Source organism: Harpia harpyja, chromosome 12, assembly GCF_026419915.1.
Source record: "Harpia harpyja isolate bHarHar1 chromosome 12, bHarHar1 primary haplotype, whole genome shotgun sequence".
NCBI lineage: Eukaryota > Metazoa > Chordata > Aves > Accipitriformes > Accipitridae > Harpia > Harpia harpyja.
The window spans coordinates 16,131,148-16,140,999 of NC_068951.1; the positions used below are offsets into that span (position 1 = coordinate 16,131,148).

Below are 9,852 nucleotides of genomic sequence, written 5' to 3' on the forward strand. Positions count from 1 at the left end.
TTTGGCTCCAGCAGGTTTTATCTCTAGAGGAGGACAGCAGCGCTGCAAACGGTACAAGATTTGGGGGGTCACAGAGCAGCCGTGAGATGATAGGCATGGCCCCGTTGGCGGCACCCGGGGCCGCACAGTGACAGTCACAGCCAAGCGTCATGCGAGGTGGCCGGGGAAGAAGGGCTTGCCAAGGACCGGTGCTCTGCGCTGAGCCCTCGAGACACCCCACCGAGCAACCGCCATGGGAGGATGGAGCTTTACCGGGGCTCACGGGGCAGCCAAAAGCCCTCGGGACCAGCCCTTACCCGCTCTGGGATGGTGCTGCATCCTCGTCCGCTCCCCTCCCACACGCAGGGCGGGCAACTAAAAGCAGCAGTTGGCTCAGGCGGTCAAGCCGCTAGATAAGGAATCAAGATACCCCATCATTAAATAATAGGAATAAACTGTTAAGGGATGATTAAGGATCTGGGCTGTGCAGTTGGGCTCTAGCAACATCTCTTTTCTGCATCTGCACAGGGACCAGATCCTGGACCAGCGATTTGGGGCAGGATTGTGCTGTTTTGGGAGCTGGGATCAGGCTCTGCCTGCTTTAAGGGGGCGACGGCAAAGCTACAGGGCTACTGAGAACAGGGGGGGACCCGGTGCTCCCTGAGCAGCACGTGGGTATGGAGTAGACGCGGAGGGGGACTACAGCTCAGGCTGGCAGAACTAGAAGCCCTTCTCAATACTGAGCGTGCGGCGGGTGACGTGCTCCATCTTCCCCGAGATATACTCGGTCAGGCTGATCTGGTAGTTGGCGAGCATCTTCAGCATCAGCCGCAGGTTCAGCCACCACTGCTCCTGGGGCAGCCTGTGCCTGTGCAGGGGGGGATGCGGCTCTCAGGTGACCCTGGGGATGACCCAGGAAGGTCCCCCCAGGACCTGGTGAACCGCTGGGGCATGGGGACAGGGACTTACTCGAAATCAGTGACTTTCTTGAGCTCTGTCACAGGGCTGAAGGCTACCACCTTCTTCCTGAGCCCGATCACGCAGGCAGAGTCACCTGAGTTGGCAAACACGCGCCCTGGGAGGGGGACAGAGCTGACCATGGCCACCTCGCCGGGGGCTGAGTGGCCGAGCCGGGAGCAGCAGGGGCTGCTGAGTGCCACCAGCCTCCCGCCCCCCACCCCCCACGGGACCCCCAGCCCTCGGCTCACCCTTGCGGTAGACCTCCTGCAGCTTCTCCGACATCCACAGCACCGCCTTCACTCCCAGCTTGGTCCCATAGTTGCGGTCAAAGGGGGTTGGGGCTCCTCCCTGAGGGCAGAGAAATGGCGATGTCAAGCCCACACGGTTCTTGGGGACAGTGGTTGCCCGTATGGCCCCATCCCCCGTACCTGCTGGAGGTGGCCCAGGACGTTAATCCTGCAGTCGAAGATACCTTTGCCCTCGGAGGAGTAGAGGTTGTAGAGGAACTCTGTGGTGTAGTGCTCATGGCACTTCTCGTTGCTGGGGGAACAGAGGGAAGGGATTGGGGGGCTACTCCTTAATCTGGCATCCCCAGGGGGTCCCTCCATGCTCCCCTAAACACCTTTTTTTTTGCTGTTTTGTAGTCCTGAGGCCCAGAGCCCCAGCCCGTCTCCCCAGCAGGACCCTGGGGCCAGGGTGGGGATGGCAGCAGAGGCATCTAGTGCAGGACTGTCCCCTTGGCTGAGCATGGCATCCCCAGGCGGGATGCCATGCGCCCATCATGCTGAACCCCACTGCGCCCGGGGACCCTCTCCGGCCACAGGAAGGGCTCAGCTCTGGCCTCGCTCCCCGCCACGGGGCTGGGTTTTTCAGCGAATGTCCCCAAGGGTCCCCAACTCACCGCAGCACCAGCCCTCTCTGGATATCTGTCTTCATTTTGTCGGTCAAGTGCTCCACGTTGGCCTGCAAGATGAACACCAGGATGCTGGCAGCCATCCTGGGTCCCTCTGCTCCTCTCGTTCAGATGCAGGTGCCACTAACGTCAACCCAGCGGCTTCATGGGGCTTGGCCATGTTCCTCCAAATCCCGCCCTGCCCCAGAGCCCTCCCTTTCCGTTTTCCTTCTTATTTTACCCAAAACAATGCTGCCAGAAAGCAGCTGCTGTCCAGCTCACCTTCAGGTCATGGATGGTGAAGGGATCTTCATAGACGTAGGCGGCGTCGGCGCCCACCGCAATGCCGGTGACGGTCGACAGGTACCCGCAGTAGCCCCCCATTGTCTCCACAATGAAGACGCGGCGCTTGGTGCCCGAGGCTGACTGCTTGATGCGGTCACAACTCTGCTGGGAGAAGGGGAGGTCACACCAGGAAAACCCATCTTTGCTTCCTGGGATGGGATGCTGGTTCATTCCCATGTCATCCCAAAACACGATGGGAGCTGGTAGAGTGGGATGACCCTGTGAGCTGTCCCTCCTAACCCTGTCCCTCACCTCCATGGCCGCGTTGACGGCCGTGTCTGAGCCCAGACTGAAGTCGGTCCCGGGCACGTTGTTGCTGATGGTGGCAGGGATGACGCACATGATGATGCAGAGCTCCTCGTACTGCCCGCGGGCCTCCACCAGCTGCAGCACCCCCTCGTACGCCTGCAAGCAGCCGAGGGCTGAGGAGATGCTGGCCCCGGGGCCGGATCCACATCCCAAAAGGGATGGCTTGGGGTGCCTCCACCGCCTGGGATGCTGACAGCCCGCCCCGGCCCACACCAAAACAGGGCTGAGGGTTCCCCCGCACCTCGAACCCCCCAATGACCAGCAGCCCCTGGATGTTGAATTTCCGCACATTCTCCACGACCTTTTCCATGCAGGTCTTGGGCAGAGTCCTGTGGTGGCGAAGGGGAGAAGAGACCACGGGCTAAGGACGGGGTCCCCGCAATCCCAAGGGACAGCGGCGTCCCCTCTGCTACATCCCCTCGCCCCCCTGGTGCTGTGCTTACCGCTTGGTGCCCAGCATGGACCCGCCACGTCCAAGCCAACCTGCCACATCGTGCCAGCCCACCTCACGGATCTGCAAGCAGCAGCGCTCGATTTTGGGGTGGGGGAGCACCCCACCACCCCCCTCCAAGCCCAAACCCATCCCCCTGGGAAACCCATGGCACCCAGGCTCACTGTCCCCCTCACCTGCCCCTTCGACAAGCCCTCGAAGCCATCGCTCACTACGTAGACGGTGTGTCCCTGGCAGATGCCGATCCGCACGGCCGACCTGACTGCAGCATTCATGCCGGCGGCAGGGGCACCCACATTCAGGATGGCGAGGCTGAAGGGGCTCTGCAGGGGCAGGGATGGGGACAGCATGTTGGTACGTGTTCCCAAGGTGGAGACGGTGTCCCCTGCCAGTCCCCATCCCTCCTCACCTTCTCCTGCGCAGGTTTCTGGTGCGCCAGCAGCTTGTAGATATTCCAGTTGTTCTCAAAGCTCCTGCAAGGACAAGGTGGCATGGCCCCGAGGCGGACCTGGACCCCGGGGCGTTGCAGGCAGGGGGAATGTCCTCCCGTCTGCAGGAGCCGCTGGTCTCCCCCTTCGAGAAGCCCCCATCCCAGCATGTCCTTTTGGCCACCCCATAGGGATGTCTCCCCCCATCCCAGTCCCTGCTCCTCACCTCCCACGGAGCTGGATGGCCTCCTCAAACCTCTTCTCATCCATGGCCTTCTGCACATCCTTCGTCTTGGGGTGGGGAGAGAGATGCAGGCACCATGACACCCAGGTTTGCAGGGAGGGGAGCGGGACCCCCACCCAGCAGGCTGGCATGCCTGATCCCCCCCCAACCCTGGTACTCACCACCTGGACGCACTCCATGAGCGGCAGCCGCACCGACTGGTTCCCTGAGAGGCTCACCACGCAGGCGGGGGTGTCCGGTGTGGCCTCCAGCAGCGCCATCACTGCCTCCATCCCCATCTTGCTGCTCTGCAAAGGGAAAGGGGCACCCACCGCCCCCCTGACACCGGGGCCACCCATGCCAGCCAGGTGGGATGCTCCCCTAGGCTCACACAGGGATGCTCCCACAGGCTTGGAAACTGGTGCAGCTGCTTGCATGCCTGCTTTACAGTCAGAGAGCTGTTGCTTTTATTTAAAAACCCATGAAATTTGCAGCAAACGAGGGGAAATGGGCACATCGCTCTGCCCAGCACAGCGGGCCTAAGACCGCAGGGACCGTCTGAGCCTCATCCCAGCGGGCAAGTCCTTTGCAACGGGCAGAAGCAGGGTTCCCCAGCTGCCTGCTCCTTTCTGCAGGGTGACCCCCTCCTTGAATCCCCCCCAAGACCTACCAGCACGCGGTCAAAGGCTGACGGGGGTCCCTCCGCGTTGCACGTGGCCGAGGACGGTGACCCGCGTGTCGAAGCCCAAGCGTTGCACCACCAGCTGCAGGGAAGAGCGAACATCACGCCGGGGACCTGCCGGCCACCGCGGGTGCTGGAGCAGGTGCCAGAGTGGGCGCTTACGTCCTTCACGTAGTTGGAGGAAATGGGTTTGCCGCTGCGGTCGATGGCGCCCTCGGCGATGATGATGATGTTGAGCCGCGACCCTCTGCTGCGCGTCTGGCGCGATGGGGAGGAAAACAGCCACCGTGGCTTAGCCAAAACTCACCGGTGGCCAAGTCTGAGCATCCTTCCCGCCGCTACCCGCTGTCGGCTGCTGCCTGGGGGGGTGGCTCAGGTTCTGGGTGGCCAAGCCCCCGAGCCAGCACTGCCCCTGGCATGCAAGGGCTGGATTTGCGCTCGGCTGAGTGCCCCATTTCACAGGGACAATGGTGGGAGCTCCCGAAGCTTCGCAGGGGCCAGGCACCGGCCGCGGGGCTCAGCCTGGGTCCCTGCGGGGACTCTCTGGGGAGAAAAGGGGGATAGGATTGTAGGACCCCCCCCCGTCCCCGCCTCACCTCCCCAAGCCTCTCGCACATGAGGTCCTCCCAGCCGTCCTCTGGAGGGGATTCGGGGATGAAGAGCCAGTCGGCGCCTGAAGCCAAGCCAGACACCAGTGCCAGGTACCTGGGGGGGGACACAGCGGTGGCAGCACCAGTCCCGAAACGGTGGCAGCACCAGTCCCGTCCCACTGATGGGCTTCCCCACGCGTGGGGTCTTACCCGCAGTGGCGACCCATCACCTCCAGCACGAACGTCCGCTGGTGGCTGCAAGGACATGGGTGGGAGGAGAAGGAGGCTGGGTGCGATGCCCAGGGTGGGTCCAGCACCTGGCACCCAGCTCCCAGCCCCCTCACCTCTGTGCTGTGGTGGTGATGGCATCGATCACCTCCATGATGCGGTGCAGCGCTGAGTCAGTGCCGATGGTCATGTCAGTACCACAGAAGTCGTTGTCGATGGAGCCCACCAGCCCCACGATGTTCAGGCGGCAGTTCTCCCGCGCCACCTCCTCGCTGATCTGCCCTGTGGGGGGGACGGCCGTGTCACCAGTCATTTTAGGGTGCTCCTGTCCCCTCCAGCATCAGGCCGGATCCTGCAGTGGAGGAGCCCAGCCCTTCCTGGGGGTCACAGTGATGGACTGGACCTCTGGACCTCAACATCCCTTGAATGCTTTCAGCTCTACCCACCCAGGGGTTTTGGGAGGGGGGTTCACCCACCATCTTGGACCAGCTCCTCCAGCAGCCCACCCCACTCAGAACGGAAGATGTCGGCGCCCGTCAGGCTGCCGTCCCCACCAATGACGCAGAGGTTGGTGATGCCGTGTTCCACCAGGTTACGGGCGGCCCGCAGCCGGCCTGCGCGGGTGGTGAAGGCTTTGCAGCGGGCGCTGCCAATCACCGTCCCACCCTGGAGAGAGAGGAGGGGAGTACACAGCTCATCACGCAGGTTTGGGGGGGATTTGGGGATCCCACGGCTGCACCGGTGATCCTCACCAGCTGGATGATGTTGGAGACGCTGAGCCAGTTGGCTTGCTTGATGTTGTCTCCCCCCTCCACCAGCCCCTCGTAGCCCTGCAGAGAAGTGGGGGGTAGAGGTGAGGGGTACCCCGGCACTGGGGGGGGCCATTCCCCCCTACCTGTGATGGGGAGTGGGGAGGGGGGGTACCCCAACCTCATAGATGAGGAAGACCTTGGCTCCCACATATATCCCCATGCGGGTGACGGCGCGGACGGCGGCGTTCATCCCTGGAAAGGTGAGACATGAGCTGGGATGGCCCCGAGGGACCCCGTGCCCCACAGGGGACTGGGTCCTATAGGTGACCTCGAAGTATCCCCTCGAGTGGGGGGAGGGGGAGGGCCCAGGCAGGCAGAGACGGGGGAAACTCAGTGCACGGGTGGGAGCTGCAGATGAGCAACCGCCCGAGAGCACGACATATTAGAAATAGCTGCTTATCCCCGGGTGGGGGGGGACCCCACCGTGGGGCTTCCCCCGTGGGGCCCGTGACATCCCACGGAGGGTGCTCCGGGGGGGGGGGGGGATGGGGATGGGGATGGGGATGGGGAAGCGCCGCGGATAGGACGCACCGACCCTACCCCCGTGGGGTGGAAACACGAGGGAGGGGTGTCCCCCGCCTGCCCGCTCCCCCGCCCCGGGCGCCCGGGGAGGAGAGTGGGCCACGTTCGCGCTGCGCGCCCGGAGGCCCCCGCGGAGCCGGGCGGACACGGACACGCAGCCCCCACGGGGCGGGACCGGGGCCAAGCTGCCCCCCCGCCCTTCCTCCTCCTCCTCCTCCACCCTCCCGCCGGACCCCACCTTGCGCGTCGCCGCCGCTGGTGAGGACGGCGATGGCCATGCCGGCCCCCGCCATCCGCAGCCGCTCCAGCTCCCCTGCCGCCGCCATCGTTGCGCTCCCGGCACCGGCGCCGCCGGCCACGCCCCCACCCCCGCGGAGACACGCCCCGCCGGCGGCCACGCCCCCACCCCGGGAGGCCACGCCCCTCCCCCGCTTGGCCACGCCTCTTCCCGCAGTCGTGACGCGCCATACCGTGCTATACCGTGCCATGCCGTGCCATGGCAAGTGGTGCCGTGTCCGTACATGCCGCCCCAGGCTGTGCCAGGGGGACGAGCTGGATATTTTAATATAAACTTTGTATTCTTTAAATTTTCATCTCTCATTGTTTTAGGTGTCATTAAAAACCAAACGTACGGAGCGAGCCCAGCCAGGGGTTTCTCGGTCCCAACCCCCCCACTACCCCCGCCCCAGCCCATTGCGGGGGCTGCGGGGACGCTGCATCCCAAGGGTCGCATCCTTCTGGGGACTGGGGTCCACTAGACCAGCACTTGCCGGGACCACCGGCGCTGGACGTCTGCCCCGGGCCCCGACGGGTACAGCGGGGTGCTGCGAGGCTACTCCCCTCCATCCCTCCCTTCTCTTCCTGGAGCTGTCCCCCCGCCGCCCTGGCCTCGGGGATGGGGCCCCTGCCCAGCCAACGAATGGGAAACTGAGGCAGGCGCTGTCTACTTGCTCCCCACTGGCTGGAGCGGTGCCCTACGGTCCCGCAAGCCCTGGGCTGAGCTCGGAGCCTCAGCCCGCATCACCAGCCCTGGGTGCTGCAGGGCCCGGCTCCCCCGGCATGTCCGGCAGGGAAGGGGTGCGGGTGGCTCGGGCTAAGGAAATGGGAGAGACCTGGCTGGACTCCCACTCTCCTCCTCCCGCAGCCCCACCTCCCCGGTCCTGCTTAATTCCTGCCAAGCCAGCTGTGGGGCCACCATTCCCATCCCCATCCCTGTCCCCAGGATGCTCCGGTTGCTGCTGCTCTGCGGGGCCCTGGGCTGCGGGGCAGACCAGGCAGGTAAGGCAAGGACACGGTGATGGTGGGGTTGGAGAGACTTGGGGTGGGCATGGAGGGGACGTACGGCTTACGGGGAGGGGGATGGAGGAGCAGCGGGTGATGTCCAGCGTCTCTCACAGCCCCGCTCGCCTTCACCATGCTGCAACAGACCCACGTCTCCAAAGGCAGCTCTGTCTTCTGGGGGAATGCCAGCCTGGATGGGCAGCTCAGCCATCTCCTGGAGGGGCTTAATGTCACCCAGGTGCTGCCACTGGAGCCCCCGGACATCTGGGCCAGGCGGCAGCAGGACGTGACCACCTACCTGTCCTACTTTGGCCAGCTGGTGAAGCTCTTCAGCAAGGAGAGGCCAATAGACTGTGAGTGGTAGTCCGGGGGGCATGGGGATGGGTCCCACTGGGGAAGGGGAGCCCCCCCTGCACTGCCTGTGCACAGGGACAGCTCTCTGGGGACACCTGGGCAAAGGGACAGAGACATGGCCACATATAAAACCTTGCCCTGGGCAAAAGGAGCCCTTCTGCAGAGCTGGGAATTTCTTACCTGGAGCCCACCCCAGGAACAGGGTGATGCTCCACCTCCTGCTGTCCCTCGGGAAAAGGGCTGGGGGCTGCAGCCTGGGGGAACGGTGAGGTGGGCATCCTGCCTGAATCCTGCCTTCACCCCACCTGCACCCTGCCTGCACCCCGCAGCCTTCACGGGAGGTGTGGGATGCTGACGGCAATGGTTTTGTGTTCCTGCCTGCATTGCTCCGCAAGCCCACGTTACCTCTGATGTTCCTGCCCAGGGTGTGTTTTACCTTCATTTTCTTTCTTACCCCCAAACCAGTTTTGCCCCGGCTCTGCATTTCTTTACCAGGGCCTTGGGGAGCACTTTCTCACCTTGGGGTCTCTGGTGTGAGCCCCACACCTCCCCTCGCCCCACACTCCCTGTGCCGCATCCTTCCGTGAGAGCAATGAATAGCTCGCACTGCGTGGAAAAACCTCCCGTCTCTATAAAACTGAAGCTGTGCTGTACGCAGATAAGGAAAGGAAAAATAAGCCTGGCCACCTGGCCATTGGAAAGGTCGTGGCTGCAGCTAAACTGAGTGAAAACAAAGCTGTGGGTGGGTCGGGTGGCACAAGGCCGAGACCTTGCAAACTCAGTACATGGCTCGATGCTGGTGATGGCAATGGGCTACAAAGGGTGGGAGCGTGCTGACCCTAACCCCCCTCCCTCTGCCCTCATAGACACCCAGAGCCTGGGCTGCCACCTGGGCTGCCACCTCTTCCCCAACGGCACGACCCACAGCTTCTACGAGGTGACTCTCAACGGGACAGCTTTCCTCACCTTCCACGTCCCCAATGCCACCTGGGAGCGGCGCTGGCCCGGCAGGGACCCAGTGGCCACTTTTGCTGAGCAGGAGCTGATGAAGTACCCCAAGACCACCCAGGTCCTCCAGCATTTCCTCAACACCACCTGCGTCGGCATCCTGCGGGCTCAGAGCACCAGGACGGGTCCGTGCCAGGGCTGGGGTGGGGGGACACAGTGGCATGGTAAGGGGTGACCCCAGTCGTCACTTCCATCCCTCTCGCCTCTTGCAGGAAAACAGAGCAGCCGGTCGCATACCCCGCTGGTGCTGGGCCTCATCCTGGGGACCTTCGCCTTGCTGGGCATGGCCATGGGGATCTTCTTGTGTACGGGAGGGAGCTGCTAGTGGAGCTGGCAGCCGTCCCACGTCACCCCGTGGAGGCAGGGGACAGACCCATCATCACTCCGTGGAGGCAGGGACCGAGTCCGTGCCCTGCAACGGATGTATCTCCCCAGCGCCGCAGGCTTTGCTCCCAAAGGACACCGGTGGATTCCCTGCCTGGTCCCAGCTGGGTTGACCCCCCCCAGCAGCAGCACCTCGCCCCAGGGACGGTCCCCACGCTAGGCCGGTGGAATGCGCTGAGACTTAATGCAGAAATACACTTGGCATCGATGGAAAAAAATGGGGAAAAGGGGTGTGGGGAGAAAGTGGCAGGAGAAACAGCTAAGATAGCATTAAAAAGATGGCATTGAAACCCTCATTTATCCCTGTTCCAGGGGGGATAAATGCCCAGGTGGGAGGATGTCACACCTTTGTGGCACTGCTTCCAGATGTCACGTAATAAAACCACCCATCAGCTCTCACAGCA

The 9,852-nt window shown here is 63.5% G+C and overlaps 2 protein-coding genes across 2 annotated transcripts; one reads left to right on the plus strand and one right to left on the minus strand.

The window, feature by feature from the left end:
- PFKL (phosphofructokinase, liver type) lies at positions 1 to 6,802 on the minus strand. The gene is given in 23 exon segments (XM_052804482.1): positions 1 to 847; positions 949 to 1,054; positions 1,188 to 1,287; positions 1,368 to 1,479; positions 1,841 to 1,902; positions 2,114 to 2,278; positions 2,429 to 2,581; positions 2,727 to 2,814; positions 2,929 to 2,999; positions 3,113 to 3,259; positions 3,346 to 3,409; positions 3,591 to 3,655; positions 3,770 to 3,895; positions 4,258 to 4,281; positions 4,283 to 4,351; positions 4,432 to 4,527; positions 4,866 to 4,974; positions 5,070 to 5,114; positions 5,204 to 5,369; positions 5,564 to 5,753; positions 5,840 to 5,917; positions 6,018 to 6,091; positions 6,660 to 6,802. Coding segments are annotated over 23 exon segments (2,346 nt in total). The 5' UTR covers positions 6,748 to 6,802; the 3' UTR covers positions 1 to 699.
- Positions 6,803 to 7,522: 720 nt separating this feature from the next.
- Positions 7,523 to 9,852, plus strand: PROCR (protein C receptor). The gene is given in 5 exon segments (XM_052804815.1): positions 7,523 to 7,592; positions 7,595 to 7,699; positions 7,819 to 8,055; positions 8,923 to 9,189; positions 9,277 to 9,852. Coding segments are annotated over 5 exon segments (792 nt in total). The 3' UTR covers positions 9,390 to 9,852.